This window comes from Microcebus murinus, chromosome 20, assembly GCF_040939455.1.
Source record: "Microcebus murinus isolate Inina chromosome 20, M.murinus_Inina_mat1.0, whole genome shotgun sequence".
NCBI classification, from domain to species: Eukaryota; Metazoa; Chordata; class Mammalia; order Primates; family Cheirogaleidae; genus Microcebus; species Microcebus murinus.
In genome coordinates, this window is record NC_134123.1 from 20,013,137 (window position 1) to 20,037,252 (window position 24,116).

At 45.8% G+C, this 24,116-nt stretch overlaps 3 protein-coding genes across 5 annotated transcripts in view; 2 read left to right on the forward strand and 1 right to left on the reverse strand.

Moving 5' to 3' along the window:
• The window catches only part of SLC7A6 (solute carrier family 7 member 6), a 33,880-nt gene extending 18,606 nt beyond the window's left edge, over positions 1–15,274 (forward strand). The window contains exons 5-12 of the mRNA XM_012742361.3: positions 3,758–3,883; positions 6,346–6,490; positions 7,188–7,311; positions 7,536–7,639; positions 10,846–10,942; positions 12,621–12,770; positions 12,873–13,056; positions 13,463–15,274. Of these exons, the coding sequence (XP_012597815.1) occupies positions 3,758–3,883; positions 6,346–6,490; positions 7,188–7,311; positions 7,536–7,639; positions 10,846–10,942; positions 12,621–12,770; positions 12,873–13,056; positions 13,463–13,557 (1,025 nt within the window). The 3' untranslated portion in view covers positions 13,558–15,274. The remainder of the gene's footprint in view (positions 1–3,757; positions 3,884–6,345; positions 6,491–7,187; positions 7,312–7,535; positions 7,640–10,845; positions 10,943–12,620; positions 12,771–12,872; positions 13,057–13,462) is intronic.
• Positions 15,275–15,885: 611 nt separating this feature from the next.
• SLC7A6OS (solute carrier family 7 member 6 opposite strand) overlaps positions 15,886–24,116 on the reverse strand; it is a 319,699-nt gene continuing 311,468 nt past the window's right edge. Inside the window, exons 2-6 of the mRNA XM_012742364.3 lie at positions 23,418–23,618; positions 23,018–23,296; positions 20,294–20,500; positions 18,880–19,000; positions 15,886–17,587 (exon numbers count right to left, since the gene is read on the reverse strand). Coding sequence (XP_012597818.2) covers positions 17,457–17,587; positions 18,880–19,000; positions 20,294–20,500; positions 23,018–23,296; positions 23,418–23,609 — 930 coding nt within the window. The 5' untranslated portion in view covers positions 23,610–23,618 and the 3' untranslated portion in view covers positions 15,886–17,456. The remainder of the gene's footprint in view (positions 17,588–18,879; positions 19,001–20,293; positions 20,501–23,017; positions 23,297–23,417; positions 23,619–24,116) is intronic.
• PRMT7 (protein arginine methyltransferase 7) overlaps positions 23,649–24,116 on the forward strand; it is a 41,092-nt gene continuing 40,624 nt past the window's right edge. For 2 of the 3 annotated variants that reach the window (XM_012742352.3, XM_012742353.3), the window contains exon 1: positions 23,672–23,784. The gene's annotated coding sequence lies outside the window, so the exon portion shown is untranslated. Of the gene's footprint in view, positions 23,785–24,116 lie in introns of all 3 variants that reach the window. The other variant, XM_012742354.3, reaches the window with a different exon arrangement.

Sequence of the window (24,116 nt, forward strand, 5' to 3'; positions counted from 1 at the left end):
CCTCCTTAAATTTTGTACTCTAGGCACCTACTAGCTTCACCGTGACCCTGGCTCTGTTTTCTGGCTGTACTTTGTTGCTAGTGAACTATGTTTATTTTTATCTAGAAAGAAGCATATGTGCATGGTAAGTCAGTCAAAATATATAAGGGTACACAGTGGAAAAAGTCTCCCTCTCTCTCCAGATCCTTTTTTTTGAGACAGAGTCTTGCTTTGTTGCCCAGGCTAGAGTGCTGTGGCATCAGCCTAGCTTACAGCAACCTCAAACTCCTGGGCTCAAGCAATCCTGCTCCCTCAGCCTCCTGAGTAGCTGGGACTACAGGCATGCGCCACCATGCCCCGCTAATTTTTTCTATATATTTTTAGTTGACCAATTAATTTCTTTTTATTTTTAGTAGAGACGGGGTCTCATTCTTGCTCAGGCTGGTCTCAAACTCTGGACCTCGAGAGATCCGCCCACCTCAGCCTCCCAGAATGCTAGGCCCAGATCTTTAATCTTTCTCCCTAAAGGCAACTATGCTGACCAGGTGGTTTTGTATCCTTCCTGCTGGTCTTTGAAATGAGCTCTACAGGGACTTCCAGGAAAGCTGGCTGCATTCATTAGTTTAGCACATAGTCATTGAATTTCCACTGTGTGTAATATTTGCTTGTGTGTAGAGAGGACCAAGCCTGTGGGAAATCTGTAGCAGGATGGAAGGAAGGAGAAGGGGCAGAAGTGAGGAGTGCCTGTCAGTGAGTGATAGCAATGTCTCAACTTCTCTTCCCCATCCTGGGGCTACAAACAGGCACAGTGAGTACAGCCAGAATATGATCAGAAAGTCTCTTTCTCCTGGGCTTAAGCAATCCTCCTGCCTCAGCCTCCAGAGTAGCTGGAACTACAGGCCTGCATGCCCCCAACCCTACCCGACCCCCACCACACCCCCTGCCTGGCTTCTGTCAGTCTTCCTTTCAAAGCCACACATCCTCTTGCTTCCACTGCTTTTTGTGGTCCTTTCCTCTGCTTATTTATGGTTTTTGTTCCTCTATTACTAAGGCTTATATGTGACTTGGACTGGCTGTGGCTTCCAACTCTTTTGCTTGCTACTCTTATATTTAGTTTCTTGGTTTTCCAACTCTATGTTCTTGGGAGAGACAATCTATTAGGCTCACCTTGGGTTCAATGTCTGGCTTGATAGGCTGTAATAGGAAAGGAGGGGAAGCAATTCTCAGGAAGGAACTAGGCAGATGCCTCAAGATAATGGTTAATGTGTTGCACAGTATTCTGTGGATTACAGGTGGCTATTAACTAGGGAATCCTTATGTTAGCTGATCTAGGCTTAGCCCCACACAGAGAACTTTGATCAGCAGGGGCTGTCCCTGGGAAGAAGTCCCAGCACCATGCATTCCTTTGAGTGTCTCTCCTGCCTGTTGACCATTCTCCCCGAGACCCCGGCCTCATGATTGAGTGGTAAGCACCCATGTTATTTGCTAGCATACTGAGTGAAAGCTCTTGAAAGGCCATCAAGGCTGTGCTGTCTGTATTTCCACAGGCTGGCTCTGGGCACTTCTTTTCCTTGGAGTGGAGGAACATCCAACTTTCTAACAATTTGCCTTGCCTTAGGGAATTGGTTAAATAAAAGTCATCACCACCTTGATTCCAGCCAGGGTTCATCATTTCTCCTCTTTGCTTGGCAAAGAGGAGAGACCTACTTGAGGCAAATGTCCATATGACCACAGCATTAGACACTATGCTGTGCTGTGAAGTGGGAATGTTGTGGAGTTCAGGGGAAAGAGAGCTCAGAGAGGGCCTGGTAGGTATATTTGGGAAAGGTTTTAAGAGGAAGTGGGGGCTGAGCTAGACCTTGAAAGTAGGAGTTGCTATTGACTATGGCAGAAAGAGAAGGGGAGAGGACTTTTTTCTTTTCTTTTCTTTTTTTTTTTTTTTAGAGATAGTCTTATTCTGTTGCTGTAGCTAGAGTGCAGTGGTATCATCATAGTTCACTGCAAACTTCAATTCCTGGGTACAAGTGATCCTCCTACCTCAACCTCACAAGTAACTGGGACTTCAGGCAGGTGCTACCATGCCTGGCTACTTTTTCTATTTTTTGTAGAGATGGGGTCTTGCTCTTGCTCAGGCTGGTCTCAGACTTCTAACCTCAAGCAGTCCTCCCACCTTGGCTTCCCAGAGTGCTAGGAATACAGGTGTGAGTCACTGCTCCCACCCAACATTTCTTTTATGTGTATATCTGGCATGAAAAAGGAAGAGAGAGTCTGGCTGAAGGAGAGAGTAGAAAATGAGTAGGAGAAGGTGGAAGTGGCTTAGAGAATGGGCCCAAAAGATTTGCTAATAACTTTTTTTTTTTTTTGAGACAGAGTCTCACTCTGTTGCCTGGGCTAGAGTGCTGTGGCATCAGCCTAGCTCACAGTAACCTCAGACACCTGGGCTCAAGCAATCCTTCTGCCTCAGCATCCTGAGTTGGCTGGGACTACAGGCATGAGCCACCATGCCTGGCTAATTTTTTACATATATACTTTTTTAGTTGTTCAACTAATTTCTATATATTTTTTTTTAGTAGAGATGGGGTCCTGCTCTTGCTCAGGCTGGTTTTAAACTCCTGACCTCAAGCAGTCCTCCCACCTCAGCCTCCTAGAGTCCTAGCATTACAGGCATGAGCCACTGTACCCGGCGGATTTGCCAATGACATTTGAAGTGCACAAAAAAGTTCTATTTTTGGAGGCTAGAGGTGGTACTTAGAAGTGTCACTGTGTTCCTTCTTGCCGTAGAACCCCTTGGATATTGCTGTTATATCCTCCCCAGGGGTCAGAGCCATCCTTGTTTAGCAGTGGCAAAGTTCTAGGACACTCAACACATGGCACAGATGTCACTGAGGTGTGCGAGGAGCTGTAACTTAAAGTGAGCAGTGCTGACATGAGCCTGGGAAACATTCTAGTGGTCTCAATTCTCCATGGACCTCACTGAGAATTGGGAGGTTTGGATTGGAATGAGGGTAGGGGTGAGCAGTGGGCTTGGAAATGTTTGTCTCTCAGCCTCAGTTTTCTCACCTATACAATGAGAATAGGAATGTCTATATTTTGGGCTTATTAGAATTGGTAGAGAGAATATATGTGAAATTGTCAGGCACAAAACAAGTTTTTTGTTTATGCTTACATGCAAAACATTGTCTAATTCCTTAGATGACCTGCAATCTGCATTCAAATTTACCTTATTTATTGATTGGTGTCTTTTGTCCCCACTCTTTAATGTGGTTGTAGATAGATCTTGTGTATCTTGTGGTTTAGAACTTTGGGAGTCTAAGTGGGGAAGAGTGAGTAAAGTCAGCCATTCCTGGGCCTGGGAGGAATTTCCAGAAATGTAGCTGGCTTTCACAATGTATGAATATGTGTTCATTGAAGCTTGGATTCCATAATTGGATCATAAGAATAATCTGTGGGGACAGAGTGGCTCCTGTCTGTGGTCTGTGACAGCCAGGCAACAAGTAGGAAGACTGGGCCCTCTATGACAGGGAATGGAAATGGGTGGTTATTTTGCAGCCTTCGTATGTTTGAATGTCAATAGTGATGGGGGACATTCATGTTTGCTTTCAGCTGGGGCAGTTGGAGGGTGTCTCCCCTTATTTTCTTTTTCTCCTGATTCTCACAGATCCATTGGCCCCTTTGCCTTAGGCGGGAAGGGCCAAAGTGATGTTGTCTATAAAGAGAGGTTGGGCCTCTGTGCTCTCTCAGTGCAAACCTGCCAGTGATTTTATGGTTTTTCTCCTAGGTCTGCTGACATTTGTGAACTGTGCCTATGTCAAGTGGGGCACACGTGTGCAGGACACGTTCACTTACGCCAAGGTCCTAGCGCTCATTGCCATCATTGTCATGGGCCTTGTTAAACTGTGCCAGGGTAAGAAGGGCTCAGGGTGGGAAGGGGGGTAGATGTCTTCAGGAGGTCCTCTGGATTCCCTGAGGACATGGGGACTCGGTTAGCTTTTACCACTCAGCTGTTTCTGTGTACATGCTAGTATGTGTCAGTGAGTGCAAGAGATGAGAATAAAGTTCTTCCTTGGCTTCTTGGGCCAGGTGGATATTAGTCAGCTCCTCCCTCAGGGCTACTTTTCCCTATGGAGGCTGGGAGCACTGCAGGAAACCAGCCAAGTCCCTAGGAGCTCTCAACGCTTGGGTCATAATTCGGTCATAAAAGTAATCTGTGGGGACAGAGTGGTTCCTGTTTGTGGTCTGTGACTGCTAGGCAGCAAGTAGGAAGTCTGGGCCCTCCTTGAGTGGGAATGGAAATGGGTGGTTATTTTTCAGCCTTTACTTTTCATCTGAACTCGCATTCAGCGTTCCTTCTCAAAGTCAGCTCTTGGCAAAATATGAAAATATTGTGAAATTTGCACTGTTTTTCCTGCATGTTGGCTTTAGAAAGCTTTTTATTCCTGGATCAGAGCCAACTGGCAGTGAGGGTAACAGGCCTCCAAAATTTCCTGAGCCCTTACAGAAGTCCTGAGGTGTCTTTGTTTCACAGTCTCTCTCTGTCGCCCAGGCTAGAGTGCAACAGTGTGATCATAGCTCACTGCCACCTCAAACTCTTGGACTCAAGTGATCTTCCTGACTCAGCCTCCGAGAGTATCTGGGACTATCAGTGTGCACCACTGCACACAGCTAAGTTTTCTGATTTTAGGAGAGACGGTGTGTCTGTCTTGCTCTCGTTGGTCTCAAACTCTTGACCTCAAGTGATCCTCCTGCCTTGGTCTCCCAGAATGCTAGGATTATAGGCATGAGCCACTGCATCGGGCCAGATGTGTCTTTAACCAAGGATATCTCAATTATTTTACAACCCAGTTCTCTAGGCCATCAGTCCCCAGATGTGGCTGGGTGAGGTGGCTCATGCCTATAATTCTAACACTCTGGGAAGCCGAGGAGGGAGGACTGTTTGAGCTCAGGAGTTTGAGACCAGCCTGAGCAAGAGTGAGACCCCATCTCTACTACAAGTAGAAAAAATTCCCTGGGCATGTTAGTGCATGCCTGTAGTCCCAGCAACTCTGGAGGCTGAGGCAGGAGGATCACTTGAGCCCAGGAGTTTGAGGTTGCTGAAAGCTAGGCTGTCGCCATGGCACTTTAGCCTAGGCAAAATAAGAGACTCTGTCTCAAAAAAACCCCTCAATGTGACTGTGTTTATAGTCATTAGGGGAGCTGAGACCCTCATCCCAGACTTATTAGATTACATGCTGGCTGGTTTATTATCATATAAGCTGTGCTTTTAAGAAGTGCCCTTAGTGATTCTTAGGCAGCTGTTCCAGCACCTTTGTGCACTTTTACCAACTTAGTACCCTGGTGGCTCAGAAGCATATTGGGGTCAAATTGGGTTCTTGAGTAATCCTCCCCTGAAGGTCTGTGCCTTAGGGAACCACTGCTGTGTGTGATGACTGACACTCCTGAAGGATGGGGTCTCTATTGTCCCTTCTCTTGTAGCACACTCGGCCCTTTTTGGCACATTGATAGCTGGGTCTAGGTTTTATCCAGGGCATGAAAATAGGCTGCCTTAGAAGTCTGGATCTTGTTAAAAACCCTAGTGTGTCCAGAAGATCTCTGTTGTGGGCAGCTGAGTGCTAATCCTGTGCTTTCAGGTCTGTAGTCTCCAGAGACCTCCAAGGAGAATGACAGGTGCCTGGGCCCGGGCTGGCTCCCTGAAGGTCAGAGATGGCCCAGACATAGCCCAGGCACATGGAAAGCTAAGAAGACCCCAGTTCTCCTATAGCCAGTGATTTCCTGCTCTCTGAAACCATAGCCACTGCAAGTAGAGTAGCAGTGTTCTTGCCATGAGACTGATAAACCCATTGAACCAAATTCTGTAGTGGTTTGGGCAAAGAGAGGTAGTTCCACAGAAGTTTATTAGTTATCAATGAAAAATAACTGCTTTATGTGAAACCGGGTCCTTGATAAAAATAGGAAGAAGAGCTGTGGCCTGCTGCAAGGTCACATGGAGGAAATGGAAATTCTTTAGGGTTTTGGAAAAAGTTGTCACATCAGAGGGCAACCAGGATTGCCTTTGTTTTTCTGAGATTGTCTAGTTTTACTAAAGGAATATGAACTTCCCTGAGGGAGTGGGTGGGGTGGTAAAGTACAGGGAGCTAGTAATTGTTGATCTTTTGGTGTTAAATTGTGTTTTTTTCTTTCCCCTGCCCTCTTGTTTTTTCTTGTCCCTCCCTGTCTTCCTCCCCGTTTCTTTGTTTTCATCTTCCTTTCCTCTTTGTTACTGTCCCTTCCCATCCTTCCTCTTCTCCTTATACCCTCTATCTGTCCTCACCCCTTCTCCTCTTACTTGTCACTTCTCCCTGAACCCCTCACCTGCCTTTGCTTTCACAGGACACTCTGAGCACTTTGAGGACGCCTTTGAGGGTTCCTCCTGGGACGTGGGAGACCTCTCTCTTGCCCTCTACTCTGCCCTCTTCTCTTACTCAGGTTGGGACACCCTTAATTTTGTAACAGAAGAAATCAAAAACCCAGAAAGGTAAAGGCGGGATCACACTCTCACCCCCCAGCTTGGCTGGAACTCCTGCTGATAGTGGGCATGCTTGCCCTCTCCCCCTTCTCCCTCTGCCTCTCATGCTCTCTTCTCCTACTCCCCCTTCTCCAGGTAGGAGGGGCTGAGGGCTAGGATGGAGTGAGTGAAGGTGGGGAAGCCTTTGGGTCCTGGCCCACATGTTTACACTGCAAGGTCCCCAGAGTCCTTCTTGAAGAAGAGGTCCTTCAGTGGGGAGCAGCAGACCCAGCTGGGGCTAAGGTATTAGGACGTTTCACCCTGATGCTGAGACTGCTGCCTGCATAGCCAGAGCTTATTCTGGCCAGCTGGGTTCCCAGCCTGGCCTCTAGTCCCCAGAGGACACAGTTCCTTACATTTGTCCTGAGATGGAGGAGGATTGTGAAAGCCTGTGGGACCATTGGCCCTACTATGGCAAGATCCAGTATTGATCATGACCTATCTTCATGAGAAAGGTCTCTTTGCTCTCAGAAGTAGCCCAGGGTGTGGGACGCTTGTCCATTCTAAGCCATAGGGGAAGATGAGTCTGGCTCAAAGACTTGGAGGGCAGTGAACTGTTAAATTCCAGAGGAGATTTGGAATCTCCTCTGTTAGATTCCAGAGGAGATGAACTTTGATCCCACGGAGGGCTTGGTTCTAGGTAGTTCTATCTCACTTGTCCTGACAGAAATTTGCCCTTGGCCATTGGGATTTCTATGCCAATTGTGACGCTCATCTACATCCTGACCAACGTGGCCTATTACACAGTGCTGAGCATTTCGGATGTCCTTAACAGTGATGCCGTGGCTGTGGTGAGTCTGTTGATCCCTGTTTGCTCATCATGTCATCATACTTTGCCCTCCTGAATGGCCCAGTCCCTCTTTCTGTGGCCCCTTCAGCTCTCTAGGGATGAGGTCATGTGTCTAGGCCAGAGGGTGGGCCACTCAGCAGTGACTGCATTTGTCTTGAGTGAGATCATAGATGCAGGAGTAAACCCTGTCCTCTGTTGAGTTCCCCTTCTGTGCTCTGCCCCTAGACATTTGCTGACCAGACATTTGGCATGTTCAGCTGGACCATCCCCATTGCTGTTGCCCTGTCCTGCTTCGGGGGCCTCAACGCATCTATCTTTGCTTCATCAAGGTACTGTACCTCTGCATCACTGATAGTGGACTGCAGTGTTGTATTGTCTGGGGATCTAGGTATGAGAGCTCCTTTTTTCCCTTTTTCCTCTCATGGGCATACAGGGTGTGTATGTATGTGTGTATGTGTGTGTGTGTGAACATGTGCTTGGTTTTCTGCAAACATGTCTGCTGGTGGTTCATGCTTCTGTCTGAAGTGAGGACAGATTGATAAAGGGTGTAGAGGTGGAAGGCAATAGCTTGGAGTAGTTATCCTGGCACAGACCAGATTCTAGACTCCTCCTGGGTTATGCTGCAGCCCTAAGATTCATTCATTCAGTGAATGATAACTGGGAACTTGCTGTGTACCAGGTACTGGTGCTACGTACAGGATGACTCTGCCCCTGACTTCCTAGAAAACACTAAGGCCATCAGGTAGTCTGCTCTCCTCTCTTATAGAGACTTTTCTATAAGAGCAATTGTCGGCCAGGTGTGGTGGCTCACGCCTGTAATTCTAGCATTCTGGGAGGCCGAGGCGGGTGGATCGCTCAAGGTCAGGAGTTCGAAACCAGCCTGAGCAAGAGTGAGACCCCATCTCTACTATAAATAGAAAGAAATTAATTGGCCAACTAATATATATATATAGAAAAAATTAGGCAGGCATGGTGGCACACGTCTGTAGTCCCAGCTACTCTGGAGGCTGAGGGAGTAGGATTGCTTGAGCCCAAGAGTTTGAGGTTGCTGTGAGCTAGGCTGATGCCACAGCACTCACTCTAGCCTGGGCAACAAAGGGAGACTGTGTCTCAAAAAAAAAGAGCAATTGTCCTTCCTGCTGTTGAAGAGGAAGGATCAGGTCTGCCTTTTCTGGTTGACTCTGCTACCTGGTCTCAGGTTTCCAGTCCTGTCCCTCTTCTCCCGCACTCTGCATGATCAGTTGGTCCTTCTCTTTGGTGGAAGTTCACGTGGAGCCAGCTTTTTCCAAGTTTCTCTTATCTGCACTTACAGAACTCACTGAACAGCTTTTCCCACTCCCTCTTGTCTTTACTGGATGCAATTCTTGAGAGAGTACTCTGCATTTCACCTTTCATTCATTTTTCTACCCATTATAGTTTGGCTTCTATTACCTGAAAAATATTCTTAGTAACCCTCTTAGTACGGCAGGCCAAAATACTGGCTTTTTCGGCCCAGACACAAAAGCCGACATTTCAGCCCGCTGCACTAAGAGGGTTAAGATATGTCTTTGTTTTAGTCCTTAGCTTACTAGACCTCTGAAGGGAGTGAGGCTGACCACCTTCTAAGTCTGAAACTATTCTCGTGGCTTCTGTGATACCTGATACCTGAGAAGAAGGCTTCTTTCCTGATTTCTTCTCACTCTATAAATGTTGCTATCCTCAGGGCCAGGAGTATAATAGCCCTTCAGTAAATATTTGCCACTTGAATACATAGAAAGATAAATCAATAAAGGAAATAGTTTGTCCCATTCATTCTTCTTACTAGTTTTCACAAACCAGTCCATGTTCCCTGGAGCAACCAGAGAAATAGAGAGATTGAGGCCTTGTAAAAGAATACAGCATCATGTACTCTCACCTGAGCAGGGTACGGCCAAGGTTGTACCTGACATGGTTCTTCATAGATTGGCCCACCCAAAATGGTATTTCTGATAGCCCCACCCTTTCTGATGCTCTAAGACTTCTCAGTTGGCTCTGCCAGTTGTCCCCAAATAAATACTTAGCATGTAGTCGCCCTCCTCCCTCACTCAGATGTCTTGTCACATTGACAATGTGAGGGCCAGGGGGAGGACTTGGAGACAAAGAATCTATAGTAGCACATAAAGGGGACTGCAGTGATGTCAAGATAGAGCACAATTGTTTCTGCCTGTATTACCATCTTCATGTTTTCTTTACTACCCAAGCAGCTACTCTTGGTTTTGTGCTAAACATCTTTGCCGCCTTTCCCCTTCTGGCATCCTTTCTACCATATTTCTCTTCTACCTAGTACAAATTATTAACCTCATGAGCCAATTCTGACATTTTGCTCTAGACAGCTTTCCAGGTGATGGTATGAATCCCTGTGGCTCCACCTGGATGGCACCCAAGTACCTCAGACTTCCTACACACCCCACATGAGATTTGTCTCCAGTTGTGCTGTCGTGGTCCATCAGTCTTCCCTGCTTGGCCTCTTGATTTTTCCCTTGGTGTCTACCCTTTCCCCTGGCTCAGATGTGTCCATGTACACACAAACCTGTGCACACACATACACACGATCACCAAATCTGACATGATTGAGGTTATCATATCTGTCTTGTTCTCTCGTCTGCCAGGGTGCCCACCCTCATTCAAAGTCACAGATGGTTCCCAGTGTTTGTTCAGACTCCACAGCATGGCTTTGTATGTAGATTGTTCTAAATACCCTGTTCTCGCACTCCTTATCCTGGGACAACAGATATCCTAGCATCAGCCTCCAAAGAGGCCACACTCTTTCATGCCGCTAAGCCTCTTGCTTTTACACATACTCGTTCCCCACTTACCCACTTGCTTCTGGCACACTCCAGCAGCTCTTCATCACAGCACAGCTATGGTCATCTCCTGCAAAGCTTTTTGCTCCTCCAGCCTACCCTCCAGCCTTTCCTCAAGCCTAGTGAGTGAGTGAGTGCTGTGTGCTCCATGATGCTGCTGCCTACCCTGGGTGGTGTTTCATTTCTCTGCCAGTCTTTCTCCCAGTCAGTGGAGCTCTTTAGTTACAGAGAGGAAGCTGGGTTGTCTTTGTGACCCCCAGGCTCACCCTGGCCTGTGATACATCAGCTCAGCGAAGATATATGGAGGGCACAAACAGAAATCTGGCTGGTCATCTTTACAAAGGCATTGTGTTAGCTATGAATTTGTGGGATGACACAAGAGGGGTACTCCTAGTGGGGTGGAGTGGGGATACCAGTGGGTGATGCAGGGTGAGGCATGTGTTGGATATTAGTGAGGTATCTGTGAGTGATAGTGGGTTCCATGGCTGGGGGCCTGGGATTATCAATGGGTAACTGTGGGATGGGTGGGGTATTCCTGAGAGTGGTGAGGTGCCCATCCTTGAAGAGAGTGGAGACATCTGTGGGTAGATTGAGGACATAGGATGCTCCTGAGAGTGTCCTTTTTTCCTTGGGCCTCTGAGCCTAGTTTGAGTGTGGAGTGTGGGTGTATGGCTGAGCAAAAATATCCTGCTTATCCTCTCTTATCCTTCCAGGTTGTTCTTCGTGGGCTCCCGTGAGGGCCACCTCCCAGACCTTCTGTCCATGATCCACATTGAACGGTTTACACCCATCCCTGCTTTACTGTTCAATGTAAGTCTTGCTGGGGGAGTGTGAGGCTTGGGCGGATCTGTGCAGTACTCCTAATTTATGCTAAGTTGTTACAAACATGTCATAGGAACCTTGAGAAAGACTTCACTTCAAGATTTGAAAAACAGTTCATTTTTTGTTATGTAGTTCTTTTATGGTTTTACTACTTAAGTTTCAGTTTTGGGTTCTTCTGTTATTTATATTTCTATATATTGAGTAAGGTGGGGATTCACTTAATTTTCTCAAATGGCTACCCAGCTATACTAATATCATTTATTGAATAATCATCAATTTTTCCAGTTTTTTAACTTTTCACATATGAAAGAAATAATAAGTAATTTTTTAGGGTATTTAGTATGTATCAAGTACAGTGGTATGCCTCTTCAGTTTATCATTATCTCAACTATTCTTCCCTATCAGCACCAAGCCTCATTAGTTTAGCTTTATTCTGCATATCTGAAAACTAAAAAGGGAATAAGGGTACTTCTTCTTTAATTTTATTCTCCTTTGAATTTTCTTGGCAATTCTCACATTTGTCTTCATGAAGGCTGGTATTATTTTGTCAAAATCATAGAAAAATCCTCTCATTATTTTGACTGGGACAACACTGAATTTATAAATTTAGGAGGGGAAAAATAAAAAAATTTAAGAGGGAATCTGACCTCTTGTTTATAAGTCAGTTACTTTTATCTTACTTTTCGCCTCTTAATACAGGGTCCTCCCTTGTCTCCACAGAATGGGCTGTTTTAAACCCTTTGTTGGTAATTCGGGGTGAAAAGATAGGTAGGAGGGATTCTACATTCTTGAAGTTTAAGCAAATCTGACCGTGTCCTCAGACTGTAGTCCCTGACCCCTGTCCTCTAGGATTCTTTTGTTCCAGAGGGCAAATTCTATCATAACCCTATTTTGAAGGTGTATAGATCCTTTTCTTTTTCTTTTTTTGAGACAGAGTCTCACTCTGTTGCCTGGGCTAGAGTGCCGTGGTGTCAGCCTAGCTCACAGCAACCTCAAACTCCTCAGCTCAAGCGATCCTTCTGCCTCAGCCTCTTGAGTAGCTAGGACTACAGGCATGCGCCACCATGCCCGGCTAATTTTTTCTATATATTTTTAGTTGGCCAATTAATTTCTATTTTTAGTAGAGATGGGGTCTCACTCTTGCTCAGGCTGGTTTCGAATTCCTGACCTTGAGCGATCTGATCCGCCTGCCTCGGCCTCTGAGTGCTAGGATTACAGGCGTGAGCCAATGTGCCTGGCCTATATAGATCCATTTTGATAATTTGCATATCTAAGGCCCCAGCACGATGAGATGGTTCTGGAGGCATTTCCTCTATTCGCTTGCCAGGTAACTGGGACCCAGGTGTTCCGTGTTGAGTTTGGTGCATTGAAGCGTGGAGGGCCTCACTGCCACCAGAGGGGAAAGCAGTCTGGCTTGTTACTAAAGTGCTTGTAAGAAGGGAGGCATTGAGTGGAGGAAGGGCTCCAACAAAAGAGAGAGAGAGATGCTGCCTTGAAGGTTCATATAGAGAATGGACCTGTCTGATGCCAAGGGGTCACTAAAAAGATCTGGAGGTACTCTAGTGAAGCCACATCAGGTCCAGCACTGACTGCTGGATGGTGGAGTCTCCTGGGATGGGCTGGTGGTTATGATGGTTTCTCCTCTTTCCCATCCCTCTCCCCACAGTGCACCATGACACTCATCTACCTCATCGTGGAGGATGTTTTCCTGCTCATCAACTACTTCAGCTTCAGCTACTGGTTCTTCGTGGGCCTGTCTGTTGCTGGACAGCTCTACCTTCGCTGGAAAGAGCCCGAGCGGCCCCGGCCTCTCAAGGTCAGCATCTCTGGGCAGACTGGGAGGGGCTCAAGGTGCCTTCTTGCCCGTGCCCTGTTCCTCATCCCACCTTACTTAATGTCTCACCTCGCTCCCTTTCAGCTGAGCCTGATTTTTCCCATCGTGTTCTGCATATGCTCCGTGTTTCTGGTGGTTGTGCCCCTCTTCAGTGACACTGTTAATTCCCTCATTGGCATCGGGATTGCCCTCTCTGGGATCCCTGTCTACTTCCTGGGTGTTTACCTGCCAGAGTCGAGGAGGCCAGCCTTTATTCGGAAGGTCCTGGGTGAGTTTTTCTTTGCCCCATCAGTCAGTGGCTCTGTGTGTGTTTATGCTAATAACTTCCCTCCCATACTTTTGATTGGCTGGAGGCCAAGAGACTGGGCTGCTCAGGACTTCCCTTTCTTGAGCAGCTATGACTTTAGTTCTAACTTTAGTGTCCTACTTAGGGATTAAAGCACTACTTCCTGACAGTGCAGTCTACCTGGGAAGATGAGGAGTCATGTATCACACTCTGGTTAGGCATGGGACAGAGGAGAGTGAGGCTTATTGGGAGGGACAGAACCTGGCTTAGAGTCCCCAAGGGACTTGTGGGGAGGGAGCGACAGATATGCTTTAATCAGCCTTGTGTTTATATGGGGGCTGTAGCTAGATGTATTTACTGAATTCTGTGCTGCTTTATTTTCATTTAGCTGCAATCACCAGAGTCACCCAGAAGCTTTGCTTTTGTGTCCTGACTGAGCTTGATGTAGCTGAAGAGAGAGAGGTTGAGAGGAAAACTGACTAGAGGCCAGAGGTGACTTCCCCTGAAGCCCAGAAAGCTGACTGCAGGTGGCTATGGCCACCAAAGTCCTGATAACAAGACTGTGTGGGCCCAACTCTCCTAAATTAAAGGAGCCTGTTGACCCACATCATATGAAGGGTCTCAGGGCAATGCTCACTGTCACTGGCATGCTCCCAGAAGACACTCAGGTTCTGGGGCCAGCCTCAAGGAGGGGACTTCAGAGGGTGGGGGACAGGGGAATGGTCATTTTGTTTTACTCTTGGTGGGTATGTACAGCTCTTACTTGGTAAGTTGTGGTGGGGGAAGGAGTGTTAGGTTGCTAGCTATGGCTGGTGGCTTCTGAATTTGATATCTGAGGTTTGAACCAGGAGTCTCTACAGTGGGGCTGCTTTATGGAAATTTTTCATCTAACCAGGTCCAACTAACCATCTGACTTTAGCGCCTGAAATGCTACCATTTCTTCCTCTGGCTCAAAATCCTTCTATGAGGAGAGAGTTATATTCCATTATTTATTGATATTAATTAGTCCAGAACGCTAGTTCTAAGAAAGCGTTATTAGCATTCATTCATCTACAAGATGCAACAGGCTGACAGGTACTTAAAAAAGTACCCCAAACTGAGTCCCTCTGCCCTATGCGGTGGTGAGCCAGACTCTGATCACAGATTTTATGTCCGTTTAGCACAATCTTCGGTTAAGTATTATCTGCAACAGTGAACTTTAAAGATTTTTCTACTCATGGACCTGTTATACATTAGTATATAGATCACATGTTAAAAGCCCCTGGCTCAGATCCAACAAGGGCAAATGAACAAATTCCTGAGTCAGAAGCCTGGTAACAACGTAAAGGATAATCCTTTATTTTAATCGAGACCATGAATCTTTGTTCTAGTTGATAGAAAGTAAATCTCTAGGTTTCTGGCATGAACTTTTTAAGAGGGCTGAAACTGTTTTGGAATCAGGTGAATCGCCTGAATTCTTTCAGCTGTCAGTGGCTCGGATAACATTTCATGGGCCCAAATCATCACATAACTTGTTTCTCTCTAAGGGACAGTGTGAGGGACTGCTGTGCAGACCCAAGCAAGCCTACCCTGGTGCTATAAGAGGTCATTGTCTTTCTCTGAAAACCTCACATCAGGCTGCATCCTCCTCTTCTGTCTCTGGCACAAAGCTTTGTTTACATTTGGAGCTGCCTTGGTGTGGGTCCTCGGGATAATGCACTCCTCTCCTGCCGACCTCCCTGTGCCTCTGAGGTATGGTGGGCTTCAGTCTCAGGAAGAGCTTGGTACTTGTGGCGACTTCTGTCTTCTCCCTGTGGAGATCTGTGAAGACTGAGAGAAAAGCCACTTCAACCTCAATCTGGCTGCTCAACAAGACTGCATGAATGGAAGCAACTAATTCTGGTGCTCAGGCTAGGCTTTGGCACCCTGGATGGGCCAGAGTAGTAGGTCTGGCCTAATGGATCTTCCTGCATGGGCAGGGCAGCTACATTGGCTTGTACAACTGTTTTGTGATACCCCCACTGTCATCCTGGGCCCAGAAGAACCAGCTGACTTGGCACAGCTCATGGGCCTCTCTGATCCTTACGTTTTGGAATTGGTCAACGGTAATGTCAAGAACTATGAGGCAGTCTTCCTTTCTGAGCATTCTTCTCCACAAACTTGCCCAGTCGCAGACAAAGTACTTGATAATACACCTGCTCAATAAAGAAGATTGAAGGGAGCATGATCACTTGGGTTCAGGGCTTGCATCTGTGGTAACATGGGAGGACATTCCTACCGTCATGGGTTGAGGATTTATACAGCAAATTCTTGCCTGACGACAGGGAGTCTTGTGCAAGGCTGACTTGCCTAAACTATAAAAACATGATTCCTGTCTGAACCAAGCTGGCACCTAACAGGGCTCCTCTGGAGCTAATCCTTGAAGCAATGTGTGCTTATCTTCAGGACTCCTGACCCAATAACCAGCTAATCCCAGGAATTTGCTGCCCCCCAGTGGCCCCTAAGGGAAGAAAGGGCCTCACACTCCAGGTACCCCAGTACTTGCTTAGTGAGCCATGTCATCCCCTTCACATTTTTGGACAATGAAAGCATTTTCCTCTCTATGCTGGATCCAGACTTCTCCCAGGAATCCTTCTGTGGGCGCAAAGCCAGAGACTCCCTACAGCACTCAGGCTTCATAGTGGAATTAATTTCTGCCAGTTCTTTGTTGTTTCCCTCCTTAAGTCCTTCTCCTGGTGTGCTAATCCCTTCTACAGTGGGTACAGTGTGTGACGTTGTCAGCCCTTTAATGTTGGGGAAACTTTAATGAGTACATAAACAGTAGTGAGCACATTATAACGGCACAGACTGGTTTTTAATCTTTCATTTCTATGCTTATAGAAGGAAACTAAGATGACTAGTATTAGACATGGAAGTTGCTGCCTCTTAATTATAACACTGAGTTTGTGGATACTTAGGATGAGAAAACTAATAGTCTATTTGATGGTTTAATTAGCTACAAGAGTAGGGTATGAGCACACACACAGAATTTAATCACTTTGGTAGGTTTAACAACTCTATGCAGATAGGAACTAATGTAAAGGCTTATAAAATGACATAAAGTCAAAGAATGGGTGGAGGTAGGATGGAGGAGAGATGATTATGAAATCTTAAAAGAGGTGGGAAGAACCCATGTCCCTATGTAATTCACTTTCCCACAGGATACTAAGTCAAACTGTCAGAGGGCAGGATACCCCTTGAATCAAACATTCTGTGTGGTTTCCCTGTGCTGTGCAGTACAGTAGCTACTAGCCACATGTAACTAATTAAATTAAAATGAAATATAAATTAAAGACTCAGTTCCTGAGTTGCACTAACCATATTGCAAGTGTTCAACAACCACACGTGGCTAGTAGCACTACTGCATGGTGCAGATACAGAACATATTCATCACCACAGGAAATTCTAGTGGACAATTTTGCGCTAGAAGAATAAACACCAACCCAGTCAGAATGCAGGCAGCTGTGGTTTGGGGAGGAACAGGGACAGATCTCATGGGAGATACAAGTTCTGGTAACGAAATTGGTCTTATTGATGATGGTTTGTTTTGGGTGAGTGCTGTGAATACTAACCATTTCTCGATGGAAAGCCATATTCAGAATGTGCTTTCTTTTTCACTTGCCTTGAGTCCTTAGTGTCTATCATCAATTCTGTCTCACCACCCTTTCCCCCCTTTTGTCTACAGTGAGAAAACACCTAAGATATTCAAATTTAAAAGGTTTTAAAGGGCTCACTTGCTTGCATGGTCAAAGCTGTTTTTTACTAAACATAGTGTATCACATTCTTACATATTCTATTCCTTGGCACCGTGGTCAAAGAAAGACTTCACTCTTTATAACCATTTCAGAGTCTAGAAGCAGGGAGTGAGAGACAGCTGTTACCTGAAATCTCCCACAGCTCACAGAGATTCTACTTCTTGCCCCAATGGCCGTTAATATCTGGTCTGTGCTGTATAAGGGAACCACTGTAGTCCTTCTATTAAAAGGAATAGGTTTTTACTGTAGGCAGGCAGCCTGGTGGTGTGGGAAAGCAGAACCTTATTGCCAGTGAAACAGGAGCCTCTCCTTCCCTTGTGGGTTCAGCATAGGACAGCTGGAATGCCAGGAGTAATGCCTGCGCCAGGAAACTAGCCTTCGTTTTTACTTTCTTTTTCCCAGACCGTATGTCACTTTTGAGGCAAAGGGGCCCTACTATTAGTATAAGAGACTTACTCCCTTAGCATAAGTTTTCACTGTGGTGGGATGGTACTATTGGATAGACTCTTCCCTTCCATGTGTTAGGCTAGGAAACCTAAGAGGAAGTTACCACAGCAGATAACATTGTCACAGGGCCTGTGGTAGAAGCTCATGGATATCACAAGACCATCAGTCCGAATCCAAGTCGTGGGGGTTCTCATATCCAAACTCCTTCTGTACATCCAAAGGGTATTTGTTCCACATCTGATGTCTGCTGCTGCCCTTTTCCTCCTCACTGAGGCTGTTATATTCATCAGAGCCTAGAATGAGATATCAGGAGTGGTCTCTTAACTGTAGAGTGTATATATGATTTTTTAGGCTATCAAAAAAGACTCTTCCCTTCTCATAAAGGTCATTTTCTTGTTCCACATTATAAAATACTTGCTCAGTAAAGAAAATTTAGATTATGGAATATTTTTTTTAAAGCAGTCATATTTCTACTGTCTAACCCAAGTCCTTTAAATCTGGACTATTTTGTCACTTCCCCCCTAAATACAGGATTTCTTTTTCTGTTATAATAGTTGCAGTCATGGCCTGGCACAGTGGCTCACGCCTATAATCCTAGCACTCTGGTGGGAGGATCACTCAAGGTCAGGAGTTCGAAACCAGCCTGAGTAAGAGTGAGACCCCTGTCTCTACTATAAATAGAAAAAATTAATTAGCCAAGTAAAAATATAGAGAAAAAATTAGCTGGGCATGGTGGCACATGCCTGTAGTCCTAGTTACTTGGGAGACTGAGGCAGAAGGATTGCTTAAGCCCAGGAGTTTGAGGTTGCTGTGAGCTAGGCTGACGCCACGGCAGTCTAGCCCGGGCAACAGAGTGAGATTCTGTCTCAAAAATAAATAAATAAGTAAATAAATAAATAATAATAGTTGTAGTCATATTGTAAATATTTTTGCACTTTTCCCCTTTCAAGGTATGATTGGCATCTCCCCAATATGATATTACATTAACTGTTCCTCTGTTATCAGACACCAAGAAATTCTTTTTGTTGGCACTTAGAAGAACATAGTCACCAAAAGAGCTATGTTGGTAGGCATCTTTCCTTTCTCTTCCCGGAGGTACCAGGTCTGTGTTGCAACTTTCTGAAAACATTTGTAAATGGAGCAGTTTCCTCAAAGGTTAGATAGCTGATTCATGAAAACCCTGGGCCCATTCCTACTGGTGAACCTCTTTCTCCAATACTTCTTGATTGGAGCAGGAAAAGAGATAATGAATGAGCTACATATTTTATTAACCTCAACCACTAAAGTAGGTGTAGTATTGTTTCCTTTTCTAGATAGAAAATGAGGCTCAGTGAGGTGAAGTCATTAGCCCAAGATCCATAGCTGGGCAATGACAGAACTAAGGATTTAAACCCAGCCCTGAGAGACATTATACACCCAGAAGTCCCCCTGGAAACACTGGCCTTTGTGTTTCTTACAGTTCAACTTGTGTGGATGAGCTATAGCAACTGAATAGCAGAAAAGCCATTAAGATGTACCTGTAAACTATGCTTATACCTCAGTCATCTATACTACCAGTCCCTCCCCATCCAGGGCTGCCACCCACCTCTGGAAGCTTCATCTCCATCACTGCTCTCCTCCTCTGGGTATTCATTGCGCCAGTTGTTTTCACTGTTCTCGTCATCTTCATCATCATAAACATCCTCTGGTTCTTGATCATCATTCACCTGCACACATAAACACAACATGAGTCTAAGTCAAAACCTCTAAGGTTATGCTCTTTGGGGGAAGCTCTTAGCATACCAGCTTGGGGAGCAGATTAGGAGCTAGTTGGACTCCTGGTGCACAAGAGACTAATAATCTTAGGCTATACAGGGAGATATTAATAGTAGCGCTTCTCCAGGGTCAAGCTCCAGACACCACGTTCCTGGTGGGATAGGCTGGAGTCCACCACAAGGGAACACAGGTAAAGAGGAATGATGGCTCCGAACCATCTCAGTCAATTCCCGCTTAAATACAGGATGTTCTTTCTATGAGTGATGGCAGTTATCTTCAAATTCCTGGAGGCAGCCAGGGGGAGAGGGATTATAGGGTGAAGCCAAAGGCTAGAGTCAAGAACCAGTAGCAAGAAAGCAGGAGGAGGGCCATACAGTGGTCCAAGGTGGGTGCCTGACTGCAAATCTATGGTTCCAGTGCAGGTACAGGATCCAGTGCTTCTCTTATAATGCGAGTATCACAGGTCTCACCTCAACTTTTTTTGTTAATATTTTAGAATTTAAGAATAATGGTGTCAGGACTTTAGCTTTCTTTTTATTTATTTATATTTTTTATTTTTCTGAAGACAAGGTTTTTGTTGCACATGCATGAGGGCAGCGGCGTGATTGTAGTTCACCGCAACCTCAGACTCCCAGCTCTTGTGATCCTTCTTCCTCAGCCTCCTGAGTAACTGGGACTATAGGCATGTACCAGCAAGCCTAGCTAATTTTTCTATTTTTTAGAGACAGGGTCTTGTTATGTTGCTCAAGCTGGTCTTGAACTCCTGACCTCAAGGGATCCTCCCACCTTGGCCTCCTAAAGTGATAGGATTACAGGCGTCAGACACCCTGCCTGGGCTAAGGACGTTAAGCTTTCTTCATCCAAGGTTTTATCCTCTTTTAAGATGCAATTTAAGAAATAGCTTTTGTTGTCATTAATGTTAAGAATTTCTGGTTCTATTTTTTATCTTATTAAATAAGTCCCTATGCATATTTTTTAGTGGGTAGCTATAAACAATAAAGATGATGTTGCAAACCTTGTAAAAGATTCATTAAAAGCACAAATTATCAATGTAGATACTTATCTCCAGAATTCTCTGCACTAAACCCAGTTTCCTTAATGGGATTAAGAATAAATTTTTGCTTTTAAGCAAGACAAGAACTAAGCACAAAGTTGATCGGGACTACAGCTCAGGGAGGCAAAGCACTCTGACTAGAAAAAGAATTTAGGACACCTCAAGCCCCCATCCCCATGGGCCCCCTTACCAGCTCCCACTCTTGGCTATACGGCTGCACAGATAGGATGTTCTCAATCCACCCTGAAGTGGCCATGTCCAAGTAGTAAATGTCATACACATAGTTGTCGTGCTTTTGCTCCTCCTGGTGCCTGACTCCTGGTCCATCCTCAGATATAGTCAACCGCTCACGGATCAGCTTGACAGAATTGCAGAGGATCACATCTGGGTCAGATGTCTGTAAGGAAACAGATTATCCATGTATGACTCAAAACATGATGTTCCAAGAAGAGGAACTTAAGAGTCGGGTAAAGGAAGGCTCCCTAGCGTTCTCTGTCATGTTCAAGACTCTTTCCCCATGAACTACTAGTATGTTCTTAATTAGCTATGAAAATGAAAAATCAAGAATCTCTGTAAAATCAAAATGTAGTTCTTTTGACATAGAAATGTACAAAATAGCTCTTACTCTTTTGTGCTTGGCTGATACAAAAGAGCCTACAGGAAGACTGACCTCTAGTCTTGCTCCCCAAGCTCTGATTGAGACCTGCTTCTATAGGTTTTGTCCACATTCCTTTGGTAATATAGTCTCTTTATAGGGATCAATAGGCCCACCCCAGCACCTTTGGCTGACCCTGAAATGGGTCTACATTTTGTGCAGCCTCTTATAAAAGGCCAGCAGGTGATTCCTGGGACCCCTACCATTACCCATCATTTGACTTGCCCTCTATGACATCCTGGTTTTTAACCACAAACTGGAAGTAGAGTCCCCTATAATCTCTCTGCTGCAAAAAAACAGCTTTAAATGGAATGCCCCAAAATAGAACTAGCCCAGGTAAGATGTGCTCTAGTGCTAACAGGCTGTGTCATCCAGGGCCCTGGTAGCATAGGTCAGTTTGGAGACCAGGGAGACATGGTGCAGATGGCCCCTCGACAGACTCATCACAGGAGGCTACGCACCTCAAACTAGACACCACATGGTAAAGTGAGGAATGTCCCATGGCCAAGGCAGACAAGGGGAGACCAAATCTATCACTTACAGGCTAAAAGGAATTCTTCCTTTTTCCAAAATCAAAAAGGAACTAGAGATGTTACTTTTTGTGCATGTTCTTGAGCAAACCCAAAGTTGTTTATGAGGAAAGTTCTAGCTCCAACTCACAAGTTCTCACCCTCAGCCCAGGCATTAAATTATGCAGCATTAAAATACATATAAGTCTGACAATATAGAAAATATCACAGAATTTTATACTCAGAAGTAAATAAACCAGGTTTACTACAGTTACCTTTGGGTTGGGGATAAAATGGGTGATTTTTTTCCACCTTTACTTTGCAATATTTTTTCAAATCTTCTATAATCATATATTTTCATAAAAGAAAAATTATTAAACCACAAAATTATTAAACCACATTTAAAATTATTAAAACCACACTGTTTTCCAAAAGCCTTGCCTCAGTTTTAATCCTATAATTGTGTACCCTTTAAATCACAGCCTTGCTAGCAGTGCTATCAACCATCTTTTCTGCGCTAGTCTAGTAGTAAAGTACCTCAAGCATGCTTTAAACTTAAATCCACAATTTTTTTTTAAATTACCCTGTGCAAACATTTCTGATGTGTTTAGAGTCTGTATTGCTTTACTGGGAAAATCTCTGTTCATATCTCTCATCAGTTTATCTAATTTTGCTTATAAAACTGAATGAGCAATGTAATTGACGTGATTCCACTGAATACTGGTTTACTTTTAAAAATTTATAACTTATGAATAGTCTGGAATTGGTTTTGGGGAAAGATGTGGTTATGGACATCATGCCCAAAGTGCTATACAGTTAATTAGCACCATGATTAAATATTTTTGCTTGCTGATTCATTTAATTTTTTAAACTTGTCATTTAATTTTTAAAATTGTCATTTAATTTTTTAAACTTCAAAAATGATTAATATGAGTTTTAAAAAAATGTTTATCAAGCGTGGGCATACCTTACGTTGAGTTTTCTCTTTCTGTGGTTTTGCTGCACGTGATAGGCTTTTTTTGGGAATTGAGTACAAACTTAGTTAATGTAGTGGAAAACGAACTGGATTAAATGTGAGAAGACTTGCATTCTAGACCTAAATCTTCCTCAAACTTAATATACTACTCAGGTAACTAGTCCCTTAACATCCCTTTGGTCAATTTTCTCATCTGTTCTATCTCTGCTTTGCTCCAGAGATCCCCCATCTCAATCAGGATGGTAGGCATAGTACCTACAGGGTCTAGCAGGCATCCTTACCCTAAATCCCTCACTACTTTCCTCCAGCTCACTGGGCTGGAGGCACACTAACCTAGCAAACAACCAAACTTTGCTTCAGGGCCTCTGCACTTGCATGTTCTCTGCCTGGAAGTCCTGTCAATATCCACCTTCTTCAAGTCTTCACTCAAATGTCATTTTCTCAGTGAGACTGAGAAATGGCACCATTGTTCCTACTTTTCCCACCTCCCCCCCCACAGCCCTTATCACCATCTGACATTCAATTTACTTGTTTACTGTTTCTCTTCTCTACCTGAATGTTAGGTCTTTACTGCCATATCCATAACATCTAAAAACAATATCTGGCACAACGTAGGTGCTCAGTTAATACATAGTAGGCCAAATCTATAAAATGAGGCTGTCAAGCTAGATGGATTATCCATCCCTAAGGTGAAGCTGTGTGTTGCTCTCAGGGCCAGACTCCTGGCATTATCATCTCGAGAGGCCCGCCACCCACCTCTGGGTGCGGACTCACTTTGCAGGGGTCCGCAGAGGCGGTCTCTGGTTCTCCCTCCTCGTGGATCAGGTCAAACAGCTGGAAGCCTGAGTCTCTGGCGGCTTCTGGGTTCTCCGCCGCGCACTCGGACTCCAGGCAGCTCGAGGTGGACCCCAAGGATCGGCGACTGGAGACCACCCGGTAGCGGCCCTCCCGCCGGATCTCCCGAGCCGACGCACGGAGATCGCTGCGGATACGCTGCTGGCTGCCCCGGGATGGGTGCAGAGCAGCTCGCAGGAGTGGCTGGATTGGCTCCTCCTGGGGGGAGGGAGAGAAGGGAGGCGGCGAAAACATGGGTTGGTGACGGCGTCAGGGATCCAGTCTAATCCCAGCTGCACCCTGAGATCCCCTCTCCACCGGCTCCATCCTCGCCCAATACCTGGGAGCACACGGTGGCCACCAACTGGAAGACATTATTCTCCGCCGCTCTCTCCAGACCCTCTGGCGCCTTCTGGGCAATCGAATCGACCACGCCACTCCGAAGGCGTTTACAAGCGAGCACAAGAGCCTCAGCAGGCTCCGCACTGCGCTTCCGCTTCACTCGGAGCACAGCTGTCCTCCCGGCCTCCATAGCGGCTGTCGCGGAGCACTGTGGGAACGCGCGGGGTACTAAGGTAGAGCCGTCAAGCTCCGCCCCCGACCCTGCTCCCAGCACGCTCTGCGGTGCAGCTAGTCCCCGCCCCCACACGCTTGCAGCGACTGGGTGGCGGTGGCCGCTCAGGCAAAGCTAGTCGTTCCGGCGGCAGGTGAGGTGCTGGGTGTGCTGGGGATGTGGGGTCGCATTTGGAGTCCTGGATGCTGCCAACATCTTATCCTCAGGCCCAGGGCTCTGGCTCAGGGTCCTGGCTTGGGCGTTCTCGGACGCCAGGGTAAGCGTCTCTTCAGGACTCTCAGGGATCTTTCTAGAGTATGCGTGGGGCGGCTCGGAACATCCTGGCTACAGGGTTCCAGGCTGCCCATGGCTCTGCAGTGCAGTGGGGTGACTGCTGTTTGTGGGGCTGAGTCTCATTACTTGTGCCTGGCCCCTCCGCTCAGCCACGTAGAGCGGACTGCCGTAGTAAGAGGCTGCAACCACCAC